This window comes from Drosophila pseudoobscura, chromosome 3 (assembly GCF_009870125.1).
Source record: "Drosophila pseudoobscura strain MV-25-SWS-2005 chromosome 3, UCI_Dpse_MV25, whole genome shotgun sequence".
Lineage (NCBI taxonomy): Eukaryota > Metazoa > Arthropoda > Insecta > Diptera > Drosophilidae > Drosophila > Drosophila pseudoobscura.
This window is the reverse complement of record NC_046680.1, coordinates 10,777,848-10,796,990: the sequence shown is the minus strand read 5'-3', so window position 1 is coordinate 10,796,990 and position 19,143 is coordinate 10,777,848. Positions and strand designations below refer to the sequence as shown.

General features: G+C 43.2%; 1 protein-coding gene across 6 annotated transcripts in view; it reads left to right on the top strand.

Moving 5' to 3' along the window:
- The window catches only part of px (MAP7 domain-containg protein plexus), a 70,278-nt gene that overhangs the window by 16,987 nt on the left and 34,148 nt on the right, over positions 1-19,143 (top strand). For 4 of the 6 annotated variants that reach the window (XM_033378566.1, XM_033378565.1, XM_002138422.3 and 1 more), the window contains exons 3-11: positions 5,398-5,620; positions 5,694-5,941; positions 9,557-9,690; positions 9,755-10,078; positions 10,157-10,349; positions 11,752-11,876; positions 11,943-12,161; positions 12,240-12,381; positions 12,464-12,539. In XM_033378566.1, coding sequence (XP_033234457.1) covers positions 5,398-5,620; positions 5,694-5,941; positions 9,557-9,690; positions 9,755-10,078; positions 10,157-10,349; positions 11,752-11,876; positions 11,943-12,161; positions 12,240-12,381; positions 12,464-12,539 — 1,684 coding nt within the window. Of the gene's footprint in view, positions 1-2,510; positions 2,913-5,397; positions 5,621-5,693; positions 5,942-9,556; positions 9,691-9,754; positions 10,079-10,156; positions 10,350-11,751; positions 11,877-11,942; positions 12,162-12,239; positions 12,382-12,463; positions 12,540-19,143 lie in introns of those variants that run through there. The other 2 variants (XM_015184216.2, XM_033378567.1) reach the window with 1 other exon arrangement.

Below are 19,143 nucleotides of genomic sequence, written 5' to 3'. Positions count from 1 at the left end.
TTGTGTGTGTGTGAGACGAGACCTTATCAACAGTGCCAATTGCGACAATCGCTTAATGAGACGAGGAGCCTGCTCTCTCTCTCTCTCTCTTTCTCTCTGTGTGTGTGTGTGTTCGTGCCTGGGGCGCATAAAATCAAAATTGATAAATGCTCAACTGGCAATAAAGTGTAACAAACAAGAATGACAGCTATGTATGTCGTGTGTTAATAATAAAAGCAAACAAAAGTCACGGCTGTCAAAGCAGTTCAATGTCTCTGCCCCCTCTGCTTCCCTCCGTTGTCGCACACCGTACTCGCCGCAACAGTAGCCGGTAACGGTGGCAGTGCCGCAAAAAACTGGTTTTAAAACACCAAAAGCAACAACAAGTTAACGATGCCGCCTCGAAGTTTGCCCTTTTTCAGTTAGTTAATAGCCGGGAACCAAAGGGGCTCCACTGGAGGCTAAAAAGGTGTCACACTAGAGATGGTCGCGTGATTGATAGTGCAATAATCGCATCAATATCTATACTGTGTGTGTGTGTATCTGTGTCTTGTGTTAATTAAATTGCTTGACTGCAGTTCAATGATTTCCATACGGGAAATAATAAACAGCAATTGCCACAATTAATCCAATTGGAAACACTTAAATCAATTAAATGAACACCCCTATTATACAAAGAAGCAAAGCCGTTATGAATATCGTTTTGCCCACCATCCCTAGTGTCACAAGAGGGGTGGGGTTCAAGTTTTATTTCGTAGTTTTTTGTTGTTTGTTTCTGAACTCTTGTGCCTCCAACCTGTCGGAAAGTTGGCCGGGGCCATTAGGTGTCTCCATTGAGGGGGGGGGAGTAAAAGCACAGTACATATGTACATGACTTGGTCGTGAAGGGGGCACAAGTCAGGAACGGCAGTAGCAGCAGCAGCAACCACAAATACCGTTTTTATTTTGCGCGTTTTTAAACACGCGCGCGTTTTTGCCATTTTCAGCGCGTTTCTTTGCCTTCCTTTGTGGCTGTGTGTGTGTCTGTGTGTGTGTTTACCGTTCTATAAATAAACCGTTTCATGTGCAGTCGTTTGCTTTTTACTTCGTCCTCTACTTCTACTTCTTCTCCCCCCTTTTCTTCCCCTTCTACCACTTGCTCTTCTTCTGTGGGGTCTGCTCGGCGAAACATGAGGAATTTTTTGTTATCGGTTGTTTCACGTGATTTATTTGCGTGCGAATCATGATTTATATCGCCTCAAAATAGCAACAATCGCCACCACTCTATACTCTCTGGCCCCTCTTTATAATGGAGCACGCACATTGGCGCTTAAGTGGGTCAAACAATAACTGGCACGCCCTCCTGGCTCTTCGTTTCGCACTGACTGTCCTTGTCTGTGGCCGCCCCACATTGACCCACTTGGGCGGGCGGACAAGGTTAAGCTTGTGCTTGGGGGCGGGTTCTACCATTTGCCAATGAATCAATGAATCTTGTATACCCTTTCGCGTGGGTACATCTGCCCATCAAAAACAGAAGTGTCTCCATGGCGAACCCTGGAAAAAACACCATAGAATTCCACCGAAAACCGTGGTGATTATAGAATGATTATAATCTTAATAAGGAATGAAAGGCCATTACGTTAAGCTCCATTGTCTAATTGCAGTTCATTTAATTAAAAGCTCAAACTATAATTATTCAAATGAGTCCCTTCCGTGGCATGCAAATCAGAATCCTCCCCTCCTCTAATGAGTTACTTTCACTCGAACACAAAAGTTTTATTATCGAATAATTGCACACAAGTTTTTCGCATTTGCTGTTGTCTTTATCTTTCGCCAGAGACCCCCTCAAATTGATTGTGTGGCAGGGGGGAGGGGGTTCCCGTGGCACTTGTAATTCCCGTTCCCTTTCGTGTGTGTGCCATTTGTGGCTTGTGCCCCGCTTAATTGCCATTGGGGGGTATGTGGTATGTGGTAGCAACAGGTGAGACGGGCGGGGTGGGGTGGGGTGTCGTGTCTCCTTGAGGAGGGTTTAATGAACGCGCGCCGCGCACTTCCATTAGGCCAACGGCAATGGGATGTTGACGCTGATAGCTGGCATGTTGCATGTAATGCATAATTAGTTACCTCTTAATCTGCTGCATCCACACTGATCGCGTGTGTTTGCGGAATTCCATGTGGCAAGGTGGGGAGTAGTGTGAGAGAACACCCCATATGGATACGGAACGGATACGGATGCATCATCATTATCATCATCATTAACATCATTACCATCATCATGAGCGTCATCCGTCGTCGCGTTCGCGTTTTATCCACGCCCAAGTGCACACACACACACACACGCACGCACACACACACAGAGAGCGAAAGAGAGAGAGAGAGCAAGAGAGGAGCAGATGCAGAAGCAGAAGCAGTAGCAGGAGGAGAACGTTTATATCAGTTTCAATTAAATTTAATTTGTTTCGTGTTGTAATTAAGGTGCCACAGACGCAGACTCAGACTCAGACACAGACACACACAAAATCCCTCTCTAATTAATCTGCCAACAACCCCAGCAGCAGCAACAGCAGCAACAGCAGCAGCTTCAGTGTTTAATCAAATGTGATTCATTCAATCTCAATCGAAAACCATTAAGTAATTGAAATTATGCAAAGAAAATGATTCACATAAATACAAACCATTTACAAATACAGCAAAGTGATTGAGTGATTAGTGAATGCCCAGCTCTCTCCCTCTTTAAAATGGCCCAAAATCTCACCGTTGTGGTGGGCGAGGGCGGCCACGGCCACACCCACAATAACAATAATTGCTGCATCAATGAGAACAGCACCAACAACAACAACAACAGCACCAGCAACTCCTCAGGCGTCGGCTTCAAGCCAAAGGATACGAATGGCTGGCGGGAATACAGGAAACTAAAAACCTATCTGATCCTCAAGGATCAGCAAAGCGCGAAGGTAATTTGAGGAATCCAACTCTAAAAGTGCAAGATTTGTTTATTTAATGTTTAATGTTTAAGGAGCAGGAGCCTTCAGCTTGAGGAAGGTTTAATTGTAGATTTCATTGCAACTGAAGATACTTTGGAGTATCCAAAGTATCTACGGCTTGTACCCACACTCGGATCATTCACGAATACGTTTACAAACAATGGCAATCGCCTCTAATGGAAACCGTTCTGCAAGGCATCAAACACGGCACTCACTCACTCACTCAACCGCTCATTAAATCAATCAATCAATATTGACCCAAATTAAAGCCAAAGCAAACACTCGAAAAACCAAAACTTGAACATGATTCATGTTTGAGAACTTATAATCCCCAACACAAAAAAATATAAATTAATTAGTGGAAATAAATTCCACTTTGGCTACTTATTTATTTCTACTCAAACAAACAACAAAAACGCTGAAAGCGAGAAAAAACTTTTGTATAAGGCAAAAAAAAAAACACACAAACAGAAACAGAAATCATTCTCCAACCGCAATAGTGCTGTCTCTCCATCACTTGGGGGCTATTTTATGCTTCATAATTAACAAAAAACAAACGAAACGAAATAAAAGTTATGAAAGAACAGAGATAGAGAGAGACAGAGAGAGAGAGAAAAAAGTTGTTCATAAAAAGTTATTAAACGGTCATGACCCCCATTGCCATTGCGGCTTATCAACGGGCATGAAAAGCACAAACAAACAGCGAACAAGAAGGCGGTAGAAGAAGAGCGGGGAGGGGAAGAAGTTTTGTGGGAGGCCCAGCCAAGCCGAGCCGACTGTGGTTTACCCAGTATTTATTGCCTTTAAAAAACGTAAGAAATGGAAGAAATATTACAGATTTTTGTGCTCTAATACTCCACGATTGCTGGGTATCCCATGACGAACTTGTTTTCCCATAAAGCAAATTGTCAGACGTTCGATGGCGGCACGCATGGTAAGCGATAAGGGGGCTGGAGTGGGTTGGGGAGAGATGGAGTTGAGTGGAGTGGAGTTGAGCGGAGCGGAGCGGCCAGAACAGAAGCAAGCGACGCCATCGAAGCCATGGATCAATAAATATAGATGACATGGCATTGTCCAGATTGATGGGAAGCGATATGTGTGTGAGTCGCCGCATGGCGAGCCAAACAAATAAAATGGAAACAGACATGACAGCGCACACAGAGACAGAGAGACAGATACACTGATACCCGAAGACACATTTGTATCCATAAGGAACTCAGGCCGTTCCATTCCGTTGTGTAATCGAAATGCGCGCCCCCCTATCGATGTCAAAAAATCTGACACACAATGAAATGGGGAAAGTAAACAAACAATTAAATTTTCTCGGTGCCTAATAAAATAAATGAATGAACGCTCTGGCCCTCTCATGCGTCGTTCCTCCTTTTGAGCTGTCTAGATATGAAGATACAACAATATACAGCCACAGCTGATGCCTAGATACATAAATTGTGTCGGTTGCCATGAAAGCGATGGAGAACGTGAAGATTTGCTGGGAAAATACATTTGTGTATGTTCAGAGAGGGAAATATTCAACTAATTTCGGGAAAACGGCACTTGGGCGTATACGTAATATGATAAATGCCGTCCCGTCATTGTTGTTGACGAGCCATGATGCGCGTGTGGCAGTGTGGCAGGGCGGCAGGGCGGCAGGAGGGTGGCCAGATTGCGTATATTAATTTGAAAAACACAAATGACGTCTCCCTATCCCCCCAGGCGTCCATCGTCTGACAGGTCGTATACGCAACGAATATCGGTTGTATGTTTGTGAAGCAAGGGATTTTATTAGTACAGATATTATATTAGTTAAATCTCTTTAACTATTTAACTATTTTTGGAATAATTTAAAGCAGATTTTGGGAGCAATCAAAACACTAACTTTTACATCAGGCACACGCAATGTTTATTGTTTTCCCATATATCGGGCCTTCTCTTTGCCGGGATTCGCTTGAGCATCGAGCATCCATGTGCCGCGAAGCAGTTTTACAGCCAGATGGCACCACAAAATGTTTTATTCATACTCGTACGCGGTGTGTCAATCCATCAATCAATTCGAAATGTAATTCATCAAAGTCGTTGATGTGTCGGCGGCATCTTCTAGAGAATGAACTGCAAATTGCAATCGAAACGGGCTAACAGACCTCCCCAAATTAGAAGCCCAGTTAGCCCGCTTTGTTTCTATTTCTGTAAGCGTAAGTGCGATCTGTTAATAGGCAGATCTTTCCTTTCTTCTACCTGGTTACCGATCTGCTCTGCGGGTGCCCGAGATCCCAAGATCTGAGATCTAACAGTTGTTTGCTAAAAATCGCCACGGTGTTAATCGATTTTAAATGGTATCATATTTGTATGCTTCACACCCAAGCTGTGGTGCTTATATAAGCCTGCTAATTGAAACTGTAAATGTCCGGACCGGCCAACTAATGACTAATATGAGATCGTGATTTGTATCTTCTTTAAGGCCTCGCACAAACCGGAATCGGAGCGTTCCTATATGTTGCGCAAACGTCCGACCCCAACAGCGGCAGAGAGAACCACCTTTGTGTGCTATACCTGCGGCACGGACACGCCCTCGTCACAGCTGCGGCTCGTCTACTGCTGCCCCAATGCCGAGCGGGAGCCCTACTATCCGTTCATCAAGACCATGAAGGTCTACAAGAACGCTAGTCCCATCAGTCCCCAGGGTAAGTGCACTCAATTATTGGCATTGTCTGCAACACCGCAACTAACCGAATTATTTCCCGCTACCCACACCAGGCATGGTCCAGGTCTGCTCCAGCTGCAATGAGAAGCACAGCGGTTTGGCCGAGGGTGGGCCTCCTGCCTCCGGCCCCGTCGGAATCACAGCACATCCTGTGGGCGGCTCTCCCAGTGCCGGACACTCGCTGGAGTCCAGCACGGCGCTGTATAGTTCGAGTGGTGCGATGGCCGCATTTGGGGGTCGCAATTCCCCATCGGAAAAGTCGGTGGCCAATTCCGATTCCACCAGCAATGTGCGGTTTAGGGTAAGGATGGAAAAATCGATGGAAAGCGATATAAATCGATATCTTATCGGCTGTAGGGGATAGACACACACTCGATATCTGATAGTTTAAGACGAAATGTGATTGAGAATTCGGATAAACTTGGGCAGTACCGCAAATAACCGATTCGATTCCTAACCGGTAACATTTTGCGTACTTCCGTTTACATTCAATGTGTACAATCGATCCCAATCGATTCTCAATAACAATTTGTGCCGTAATCCAATGTGCAATATATACAGCATACACGTAGGTACTAGTGCATATACGAGTGTACGGATGATGCCAGTGGCGTATCGGTTAAATGCGCAAACATGGAAATTTACTAGGAAGAGCGAGTGAGCGAGAGATAATAGATAATGTGCGTGTGTGTGTGTACAAATATAGAAAGAGTAGTGATTGCCGCTTGTTACAGCGAAATGTGGGGGCAGGGGATGAGCCTCGCACCCGATCCATCGGGTCAGTAGCAGCTCCTACTTTAGCTGCAATCGGTAGCTCTGGCCAGGCGATAACATTTCGAGCGATTAGCGGCCACCCCACCCATTTGCCCTCTGCGCCCGGCCACTGATAACCCCCATTAATGGGCGATGGGGCGTCTGGGAATGGACGACTCCAAGATAGATGGCTGGTTCACGACCTGGAATTGTTGAGTAATTCATTTGAAGGCAGAAGCCTGCCGCTCCCACTCGCTCTCCGTCTCCGTACCGCTATATCAATTAGAGACGAGCGAGGCAGCTCTTGCGCCTTATCATTCCGGCTATGCTCGGAGCGTGCTCGGCAACCACTTGGATCGTCAGCATGTTAACCAATTTGAGTCAACAAATGTCCGTCCAACCGATTAGATAGCCGGAATACACACGGCAGCACTGCATGCTCTCCGCTCTCCCCCCTCTTCTCTGGCAAAGAAAGACATAAATATAGAGCAGGCAATAAACGGGGGAGCGAGGGAGGGAGAGGTGAAGCCGCACGAAATCATTGTATAAACAAACCCTGAGATCCAGAGAGAACCACAATTCTGTCGTGGGCTGCGTTTGTAGACAAAAAAAAAACAAAAAAAAAAAAAAAACTGGGTAAACTTGGTCGAGTCCGAGTCAGTTTTTTTCTTCCAGGCATCTGCTTTGAACCGGTTTTCGTTCATTTTTTGTTTTTTTTTTTTTTTTTTGCTTTTTTTTGGTTTTGTTAATTCTACTTAAACACTTTTTATTTATAGCCGATTGTTTTTTTTCTTCTTTTCGTTTCAACATTCTAGTTTTTGTTTATTTTTGATTTGTTTTTGTTTTCATTTTGCTTGAAATCTGAAAGACCAGACGTCGCCTCTTCCATAAATTATTAGCCTTCTTCTTTATTGCATTTCTTCAGATACAATGTATTATCGTATATATATAGTATATAAAACAGTTTTGTTTATTACTTTAATCTGCAAATGTTTGCTCTCTGGGAATAGCTTAATTTGTCTTTCGATTTTGTTTTCTTTGTTTGATTTATAGTTTTGGGGATTGGTTCTGGTGTTTCCTGTGCGTGTGGCTTTCGTAGATTGGAGGCCATGGCAACATCCTAAAAGTACTCTTATTCCGAGAAACACGACCTTGAGTGAGAGTTGAACGACACGATTCACGATTCACGACTGACGACTACTCTGCAAAGTATTTGCTTAATTTATTTGCCATATTTCATCACAAATAAAGCCTCTGTTTCTGGTTCTGGTTCTGGTTCTGTTTCACTTCCAATTTCAATTTCCATTTCTGTTGGCTTTGATTAAACAGAATTCGGTTTGTTTGATGAGCGTTTTGGGCCAATAATTCATCTTTAAACAGGTGCTGAAGGCAGTTGTTCCATTTTATATATCCGTTTATCCACTGGCTAAAGTCTGTATAGTGGAGTACACGTGTGTTTCTGGGGGTTTATCCAGGTCATTGCACAATCGGTCGGTCGTTGTTTTCGAAATACGAAAATTAAATATAGATAAATGCAAATATTTATCAATGGTGGGGTAGCAAGAACCAAGCGCAATATTTAATTAATTCTTTTCGAAATGTTTTCATTTGCATTGTTTTATTGGTTTTCTGTTTTGTTTCTCTGTTTTTTACTTTATTATTCCCCCACTCCTACGCTCCTCCCTGGAGACCGGCTTTCAATAGCAAATGTTTAGATTGTAAAGAATTTGTTTTATCCACAGCCATATAGCCACATCCATATCTTTAGATCATAAACGTGAACAAACGGCAGGCAAGTCGAGTCATTCAACCTTCTTGAATAGTAAATAATATAAGGCCATAAAATGTTCGAGTAAACTTATCTTTAAAAGAAGCAGAGCAGTACGTTTTTTTATGGTGGATGTTGGGTTTTTATTCCCATTAGATTTCCTCGTAATTTAATCTAAAAATATTAGAAACACACCCATATTTAAATTGAATATTCGGCCTTAAAATATAAATATAGGGAAATTAGTTTCAATTCATTTATTTAAAAGTCTTTTTAATATGGCTCTCAAGTGATCTGAATTCAAAACACTTTAAAATAAATATAAAATATTCAATTTATAAGAAATATATTTTATTAAATATGAAATATATTTAATTTGAAAAAGGAAATATATTTTTTGCCGAAATAATTTTTATTTGTATTACTTATATTTATTTAAATGTGGAAATATTTAATTTAAATATGAAAGTGTTTTTAAATTACATTTTAAAATATTTTTAAATGAAATATGAAAAATATTTGCTTTAAATATTTTCAATATCCACCCTTGGAGCAAATCTTTCTGTAAAAAATGTTAATTCCAAGTACAAATATTTCCTTTCAACTCTAGCTGTAGTTCCCGTGTCTTCCCTTGAGAAACTTACGATATTCTTCTGTTTTCTGTTTGAGTACGTTTTGGCTTTCTTCTGCGACTCTTCTTCCCACTTGTCCACTTGGTACCGTCCATCTTCCCACAATTGAAGTTGAAGTGGACGACTGGACAATGACTCAAATGACACTCGAGAAACCCACCAAAAATTCCAACTTTGTACAGTGTTGACATACATCAGAAAACGTCAAAGAGATGAGGCCAAGTCGCGAAGCAGCGAACGGGAATCAAAAAGCGATCTACTTTCGCAGGCAGTTCCTCAACTTTGAACTCTATCGGTGATTGTAATTAGTCGCAAGAGATAAGAAGACTTTTGATTGGAGGAGATTGTTGGCTCACGCAATCTCTCTATGTCTCTCTGTCTCGCTCGCTACCTTTCTCTTTCTGTGGCTCGAAATATAAGTCGCAAATCGAAGGGAGATAAGTGAAACCGAACACGGTTCGGACCGGTTAGGGGCGGTTCTATCGGCCAAATCGGACACAGTCCATCGCCAGTCATAGTCGAGTGGCTACTCCTTGAATAGCAAATCAATTGTATACAATATTTAATAAAATTCGGTTCGTTTTTTTCTTTTTCCGCTGATTAGATAAGGCCTAAAGTGTGCATTTGGTTGATGCTTAGACCTGGGGACTGCCGTATCCGTACCGGTTGGGTGGACAGTCTGTGCGCGATATTCTTAGAACAAATACAGAAATAGCCCATACAATAATCTCTAATATTACCATACCCATTCCTCCATTGATAGCCGTACGAGACGAACTCGAACAATTCCAACTCGAACACGGCACGCGACCTCAAGCAGATACGCCGCAGCGATTCCCGGCCCAACTCCCCCAGCTCCAGCCAGGGAGCCATCGAGAATGGCCATGGACAGTATCCGTGAGTACCGTGCGCCTTTTTATGCTGTTTACATCTTTTAATTGAGTTTACATTTTCTCTGCAGGTGCTCCATTTGCAAAGTGCTTTGTCCGTCTAACAAAATGGATTGGCTGTCCACCAGTGCGGAGCATATGAATTCCCATGCCATGCACTTTCCCTGCCTCAAGGCCAATGCCGCTGCCACCAGCAATAATAATAATAGTAATATTAACAATAATAGCAACAGTGGCAACAGCAACAGCAGCAACAATAATAATAACAACAACAATAACAACAACAACAACGAGTTGAACAGCAATCGCGTGCTGGCCTGCAAGGACTGCAAGGATTACTTGGCCAGCCAGTGGGAATCCATGGATGCCGAACGTGTACCCCTAGAGCACAGAAGGTTTTCTTTCTTTTCCATTCGCTTTCCCTTTTACTTTGAATACTTGCTGTATTGATTATATTTCCGTTTCCCTTGCAGATACAACATTCCCTCGCCCATGATGACATCCAGCTCACCGAACGGATCTCGGCACGGCGCCATGAGCATCAATACACCGCCCTCCACACCATCCATATCATCATCGACGCCCGCCAGCACATCAATCTATTGCTTCCTCTGCGGCCTTCACTCGGACCTCACTCTGGCCAGAGTCCTCTATGCCAGCAAAGAGGTAGAGTCTCTCAAGAGAAAGTCTGAGCTGGGAGAGTATTAGCGATAAGTGTGTTATAAGTGAAGAGAATTCCTAGATAAGCAGAGGGGATATGAGCAAGGTGTTCAGAGTTTTTGTAAATGATACAGCAGTTTTAGAAAGAGCAGAAAATGCCTTGATGAAGGCGATATATACACAGCGGAGGAATGTCTATAATAAGTCAAATTTCTAGTGCATTGTAGAGGAATTTTGCAAATGCAGTATGCACTGTGCAGTGTATAGGAATACTTCCGAAATTTGCTTGCATTCCAAAGACTCAATGCAATCATTGTGAGCATTTGGATTTGTCTTTAAATTTGTAAATGTACACGATGCTAGATATCGTTTAATAATTAACCTAACAATGCTGCCGGTCTGTTAATTGTTTGAGAAACTAATATTGCAGTATTCATGTCGATGCGTCTTTGTCTTAAATTTAATTGAAATGATTTAGTAAATGTGGCAACAAGATATCAAAATACGCCCCCGAGTCTATGACAGATTGATTGAATTACTAATTGGAGTAAATTTATATCAAATTTATCTGCCATGCTGCACCTAAAATCGACACATTTAGAAATATTCAAAAGATACAAGCCTCAATCAGTCATATTTAGGCTTTGCCCTAGACATTAAGCCATTTAATTGATGTTTCGGCTGCACTGCTCGCCTGACCTTCCCTTCGATTCAGGTCGCATTCTGTGATTACGTTTGTGTGCGCATATTATTTGTACACATCGCTTGGCAAACATGTAATTTGATGATAACTGTAGGGATTTTCCCAGGCCACCAGCGATGTCAATCAATATAGAATATGAGTCCGCTGATGATGTATCCATTAGAAGTGATTAGATACAGGGATCAAATGTTTTACGATTGTTTTAGATAGGCCCTGGAATGGCGTACATCCGTTGTAGATAGCTGCTTATAAATATATCATGCTAGTTGCATTAATTACTTAAATTATTCATTCGATACTGTTTCGATTGTAAGAATATTTAAGTTCTTCGTTCTTTGAGCATCTTTAAGTGTTCTTTAAGTATATTTTATGGGTTTATGTGTACCTTTTAGTATATTTTATCTTTTTTTAAATATCTTTTATGTTTCTTGGAGCATCTTTTATTGTTTTACAATGCTTTGGACATCTTGTTTTTATTATTTAGTATCTTTCGTGGCTCTTTTCGTGTTTGTATCTTCCTTTAAGTACTTGAGTATTCTCGACAATCCCTGTAACGAAATGCTCTGCAAATTCTTTCCAATACCAGATTGTTAATCTATCTTTACACTCCATATTACTCAGGCAACATGGTGTACTCATAGTTAGATGATCTTGGACTCTCTGAATTCAGATATTTATTCAACCTAATTTTGTATACTCTTCCAGGGTTCGCGGCCTTATTTTCCCCTGCTGCTGAAACACAATTCGCTGCCGAATGCCGAGCAGCTGAGGAACAACTCGGCTTTGGTCTGCACCTTCTGTTATCATTCCATGTTGAATCAGTGGCGCAAGTGAGTCACTCAACCGCATTCTATATATAGAGAACATCTTATAATTGTATGCCGATTGCTTGACAGATATGAGGCGCAAAGTCCGAGCGTGAATCCGACGGAACGCAAATACAATTGGCACGACTACAACTGCCACCTGTGCGGCATTACGACTTATAGGAAGCGGGTGAGGGCCCTGCCCGTCAATGACTTTCCATTTGTGAAGCACCAGAAAAGCGACGACGGGCTGCTGCTGGAGAACGGAGAGTTTGCCGTGGTCTGCCTCGACTGCTACGAGAGCTTAAGGTGAGAGATCAGAGAGCAAACAGATGTGATGTGATGTTCAGCCAACTAACTGAGACGTGTGCTTGTTTCCTTCCACAGACAACAGGCCTCGCAGCACGACCGCTTCGGGGTGCCCATATCTAGGCGGGCCTACAATTGGGTGCCCCAGCCGCCGCCCCCGGAGGACAGTCCCGAGTCCGCAGTGGCACGTCTGCCCTGCGGCGAACGCTCTGATCGCATTGTGAGTAGAGAATGAGAGGGAGAGGGAGAGCTACCTGCCAACCTACCCTAACTAATAACTGAATTGAAATTCCGCCCCACAGCTCATCAGCAATGCCCTGAGGCCCGTGCCAGGCAAGAAGACCACGTCGCCCAAGCAGTACGACAAGTCAAAAGAAGGTAAGTGTCTCTGTGGCTCCAAAATGGGGGAATCCGATCTGGTTCTAGTAATGCGAGAGGCTCCTCAAGCGCCCCAGGGCGAGCAGGTTCAAGTGAAACCCAATTCGCGTCAATAATTCTCAATTGGTTTCACTTAACTCTGGGCGTTGAGCGTTTTCCAGCTCGGTTTGCTCGGTCTCGGCTTGGTCAGTCCAGTAATAGCCTTAGCCCCCACCCCCCAGAGAGGAACCCTGTTCGAGGGGTGGTTTGGGCGAATTGGTGAGGGCAGCGCTGCGTATTGGGTTGCAAAGTTTACGTTGGGGGCATCCAGCACGGGCCAACATTTGCGGATTATTTTGTATTTTTTGTATACACAAAAGAGTTGAGCATTTGTGGGGAATCTGTTCAGTGGCCTCACCCTGTGTTTGGATCTATCAATGCACTGCCGCTATCTGCATGTGGCACACTCGTCCCGAGAATGACACAGACACAAATTGGACAAAAGTTGAACAGTTTTATAGTTTTTGGAAAATTGTCAATTGATTGTTTGTGTAGCGTTGAAATAACATGACAAATTGTGTAATTATGGATTTGTTTGAGAAGAGAATCCTCATTTATGTTGTGTTTTTGAAACACACAAATACTCTTGAAGGACTCAACAGTAAATCTGTTTAAAGATACGGAAATTTCGAATGTATTCTATATACTTATTCCCACACACCTAAATTATTGTTAAACCTAAATATGTAGTAATTGTGCTTGTATATTTATTTGGAATGATTATTTCACTGGTATATCGTCTTTGTAAAACATTTGCACCGCCGTTTACTTGAAAACAACTCTACATTTTAGTGGAGTGCTCGTACTACGAGAATATGTGTAAATTATGTCGATTATCCACATGAATGAATACAAATAAAGTGATTCTTTAGTTGTCTGTCAGGGCATTTGCTTATAAAGCTGTGTGCCAGCAATGTGCCAGTAACATATCTCCAAATGGATCTTCAATTCAGTATTTTCGAATGCATAGCACATCATACTCGTATTAAGGCCAACCAATTCTATCAGCTGATCAGCTCTTCATCCCCTCTAGAGTCGAAATGTTGGAGAGAACTGCCTTTTCTTTACATGATTTTTGAATGGAACTCAGCTTTTCCAGCTCCTCGCTGTTGACCGTGTAATCCAGGATTATTTCTGATGAGTCTACTTTTTGAAAAAAGTCTCTCTCTGGGAGTTTTCTGTAAACACCACCACATAGAAATACACGTAAAGTACAGCTTGAACATATGTATAAATGGTTTTCAAGCCGTACTCAAGTATATAAATATATACATATAAATGCGGTGGTGTTTCCAAGTATCTTCCTTTATCTTTATCCTTAATCTCTTTATCCTTTTTGTTCTAGTTGAGTTTTTTCAATTGTTGCACACATATTTCTTAATGGATATTCAGTTGAATGTAAATTTCCGTTACGCCATAGTTACAAACTCGATATGTATATGGTTGCAATGGAAACATTTCAAATATTCCAGTTGTGATTCATTTGCAATTCTTTTATTGACTATATTGCATTTTTTGTGTACCCTTGCGGAGGGTATTGTGATTTTCACCACACAGATGTCTCCAATGAAAAATAGTAATAACTTCGATGATATTTTTTCAAACATAAAACGGAATCAACAAAATATAATATCGTATCATATGGTACGCTATGATATCAGAAACCTATGTTCAAAATGAGAAAAAAAGCAATATAATTACCGTTTTTCTAAAGATATTTCCAACATCATCATCAAACATTTTAGTTTTATAGGAATGATAGATCGGAAAGGGTATCAAAAGCTTCGGTTCGCCGGACCCCACAGGATTCGAGGATTTTATTTATTTAAAATTTTTTATTTTTTTTTTTATTTTTGTGACCCCCTTAGGGGGGTGTGTGTGCCCACCCACATATAGCACTAGGAAACCCTGTACAATAGAATACTCGTAAATACAAACCCCATTCCCCATCCCCATCCCTCAGCCATCTCGGAAAAAGTTTCTCTAATTGCATTTCCCAGTATAAAAGCAAAGAAAATAAGGGCAAAAAGAACCTCAAGTTGAATAAGAAATCAACTGATTAAATGCCCAATCACAGGGTCGAGGGGTGGGGAGGGGCCTGGTGATGGGTTAGGGGTGGCGAGGAAGGAGGTGGTGATGGCAAGGACCATGTACCGTGCACCACTAGCAGCTGTAATAAATATTGATTTTTTATGAATTGCAATGAGGCGGACTGGGTGGGTGGTGAAGGGTGGCGAGGGGGGCAGGGGGGGCGGGGGGCTATGTGCTTGTTAGCACTTCCTCCCCCCTCTCTATCCCAGCTCTCAGTTATTTATGCAAGAGCAATGGCGTCGGTAAACTTCTTCAATAAAATGCCAAAAAGGAAACATCATAAAAATAAATAAACAGAGAAACCACAAAATACACAGATACAGATAGAGCCTTAGCCCCCCTCTGTTTGTGTGTGTGTGTGCTCGTTTATGCGGCTACCCCCTGATTCTACACCCCACACGCCCCCCACACACACACACACACACACACATATATACCGCATACATTCCCAGAACCCACCTACAAATGCCACTTCCGACAACAGCAATCCGTAAAGCAAAAGAACGAAAGATGGATGGAGAGAGTGGGAGAGAGAGAGAGAGAGAGGGAGCTAACGAGAAAGCACAAATAATAAAAGCAACAGCATAAAGTATTTCGAATTGAATTACTCCGTGTTATCCTGTCAACCATACGAAAACACTCAAGACCCATTCAACATGCCACACGCTTCCTGCAGCAGCAGTGCCACAACGGACCAGAGAGCCCCACCCAAAGCCCCAGCCTAGGCACCGGCCCACCCATCGTTTAAGGAGTTGGCATCGATTTGCAAAAAGTATATTGCCACCCGAATGTGGGGGGGTTGCTGCTGTGGCAGCTGCCACCCACCCATCTGCTGCGCTGCTCTCAATAAAATGAAGTTGTGCCCCACAGAAGAAGGGCGAAGGTGGTTTTCCCTGGAGTGGGTGGACTGGCTGGACTGGGTGGGTGGTGGTTGGTTATGGAGGAGTTGAATAAGTGAACATAAAACCACTGAATTTACGCTTATTGCACCCGCAAACATTTTGTTTAACACAACAGCGGGACAGACAGCTCTCTCTCTCTCACTCTCCTTATACGGCCCCCTCTCTAACTCCCTCTCCACCCTCTCTCCGTCTGTGCTTTCTCTCTTTCGCTTGTGCCCTCTCTCCCTCTCACACACACACACACACTGTGGTACGTGTGGGTGTCATTTCCGGCCTCAATTTCAAAAGAAGCTCAAATTTCCACACAATTTTCCGGCTTCGCTCTTTGGCACTTTTGTTCGTGTCGTCTCGTCTCGTCTCCTTTCGTTTCGTTTCGTTTCTGCTCGTACGCTCTCTGGCTCTTGCCAGAGGTGGCCTGTGGCCTTCCCCAGCCCCTGCCACAGGACAGTCATTTCCTCGTTGCCACTTGTTCAGTCAGTCACTCAGCAAAGGAGGAGTCCCCAGCACCGCATCCTGTTCGAGCCACAGCCACGCCACTCCTCCACTCCTCAACTCCTCCACTGTGCAACCGCACGGCCCAGACCAAACTTCGTTTTGTGCTGTTGTTGCAGCCTTTGGTTGTGCTTTTTACTTGTGCCACATCTTGTTGGTGAGCAGAGGAGTCCACCTCCTCGGCCCAAGTTGCCACCTTTGCCACAGAAATATTTCAAACACTTGCACCACACTTCTGGCTCCTGCCGCGCTCCCTCGTTCGCTTCCGCTTTGCGTAGAATAACAGTTACATTATCCTTTTTATTGCCACACTTTCCAGACACACAAACACACAGACACACCCACAGACACACCCACAGACACATATTTATACATATAGAATGAAGGCAAGAGACGGCAGGACTGTGTAGAATGAGAGAAAGAATGAAACAGAAATACGGCGAAGGAATGAAGAAGGGTAGGAGGGCGGGAGGGTAGTCGAGCCCAGACACAGACATATTTGGCTTGTGGCAAGCTACGACCTACCCCGACCCCCGACCCTTGCCTTCCTTTCAGTTTATTGTGCTCGCATTCCCCATTCCCCATTCCCCGCCATTCCCCATTCCCCCCCACACTCGTCCATTCCCCCCTCTCTCTCGTTCTCTCATTCACCCATTCTGTCACTCTTTCTCCCTTGCTTCCAGGAAATTGTGGGCAAAAAATGTGCATTTATATTTGCCCATACCCCCCTCTCGCTGTCTCTCTCTCTCTTTCTCTCTGCTTTAGTATCTGTGTTTGTGTGTGTGTGTTTGTGTTAACTCGAGTCGGAGTAAATTGTGGTAAACACGAAGCCAAGTGTTTGGAGAGTATTTACCCAGCTATGCCCCACAGTGGCTCTGCCTGCACGCACAGTGGGTCGCATCATCATTTGCATAATTGGCAAACATGATTGCAAGTTGAAAGGTTCATAAAAGGGGAGTGCCAATGCTGCATAAGGAGTGCTGTACGTATGAGAGTGTTGCGTACAACAGAATTATGTAAATTGAAAAAAAATGAAATGATTTCTGGTTTGAGGTTTGAATATTCAGTACAATCGATGGAGGTAGGAGGAATTAACATGGATATAAAATGTAAATTTAGTCCCAGAAATGGAACAAATTTGAGCAATTTTTAAGGAATACTTCAAGGCAATATGGGTTATGGGATAGTTGAAACATTTTAATAGATGCATATCACCAACCACACATCAGACATATGTTTTTCCAACAGTTTGCACAAAGTTCAGCAATCTACCAGCTACCATCTACCATCTAGCATCCTTATTGATATTGATTTGCATAATATGGCAGTTTATTGTGTTGTCCACTGTATGGTAGTGTGTATTTGCCTGTACATCTTTTTCTAGCATCTCGTCGACTTACAACTTCATCCCCATGTAATCATCTGCTGGGAGCACAGCTGATTTATCTCTCCGCCATCGAGGATATGCATATGTTGGTGCTTTTAGCTGTCAGCACATAACCTCAACTCAAGGGGTGTGGGGAGGGGGGAGGGGAAACAGCTACCCTAAATCTTTATTCGCATTCTCATTCGATATGTACATATAGTACGGACGAGCATGTATATAAAACGCTGATGTGGCATGAAAAAAGATATAAATTCTGCCAATCGATGAAGATAAAATACATTTTGTAATACCCCCGCCCCAACCTCCGTCTTATCTGACTGTTGGGGGGGCTGGGGTGGCCTCCGAGGTCAACCATTTTGAGTGTGGGCGTCTTTTGGGAGTCAACGAAGTGTGCAACGTCAACTGTGTGGCACACACACAGGCACACAAAAAACAGGGTGGGGTGGGTGTAAGTGAAATTTCAAGTGGCGTCAGCATCGACTACCCCCCATATGGTCGTGTGTGCGTGTGTGTGGAAACCCTTTAAAAGCTTGTTGTTGCCAGACACATAAACGTTTAGCCCATAAACCCCTGATGTATGGAACATAAACACCACACTTGCAAGTGCCACTCATTCCGTGGCTTCTGTTTCTGGGGTGGGAGTGGGGAGGTGGCCCCACCGGCCCAACACAGGGCTCAGCGTGTTGTTGTGTGGTGCTGGTGTCAGTGGTTAGTGGTGGTTTTGCTGCTTGCCAGCTAACTGAAATCTAATGTGTGTGTGTGTGTGTGTGTGCGTGTGTGTCTCGGCCGGGTCCGGCTCTGTGTCCGGGTCCAGCAACCGCAACGTCAATAAATATGTTACGCTTGACTTGTCCTTTTCTCCTTTGCGAGGGGTTTTCTGGTGGGGGTTTTTTTTTTGTTGGTTAGCAATTTGGTTAAACATATTTATTTGTGTGCTGCTTTCACCCCGTCCCCACATTTCACATTTCACGAGGACCACTTCTATTGTTCATTGGGTCCGAGCTTCTGTATTTTGTTATTCAATTTCAACCAGACCATGGATTATTATTTTTTTTCGAAAATTGCAATCGGAAGAGAGATTTCCCCATTTGCTTTGTTGGGGTTTCCAGTTCTCCCTGAGAAATGCAACATTTATGGGCAGAGATTACTCCATATTCAAATTGCATTTTAAACTCTTTCACAACTTTTTGCATATCTTAATGCGAAGAGTACATTGTTGGGGGTTTTTATTGGCCTGGCTAATAGGATCTTCGATCTAAGGGAAAAGAAAAAGGGAAACTTTTGCAAGAGAGATAATCCCATTGTTGGCAACTAATTTCTGGGACAAAAGTTTTCTTACTCTCGTCCCACCTCTTGGTACTTCTTTTTTGGTGGGTTTTGTCCATTAAGTCTGGTTGTGCACCCCAAATTTAATTAAAAAACTTGACAACAACTAAAGCAAACACTTGAACACCCACACAGACACAAAGTGACTTTGAATTTTATCAACCCCGAAGTGCAACAAAACGAAAGGGTAGAAGTAGAACCAGGAGAAGGAGATAGCGAATGCCATAAGCCTTGGAACCCGCCCCCTCCCCCTTACTGCGAGCTTTGGTGCAGTTGTTGTTGCCTCCTTACCGCCGTCGCTGCCGCCATATTTACTTTGTATTTGTTTACGCTTTTATTGTGTGTTTTAGCGCACGTATTTAAATAT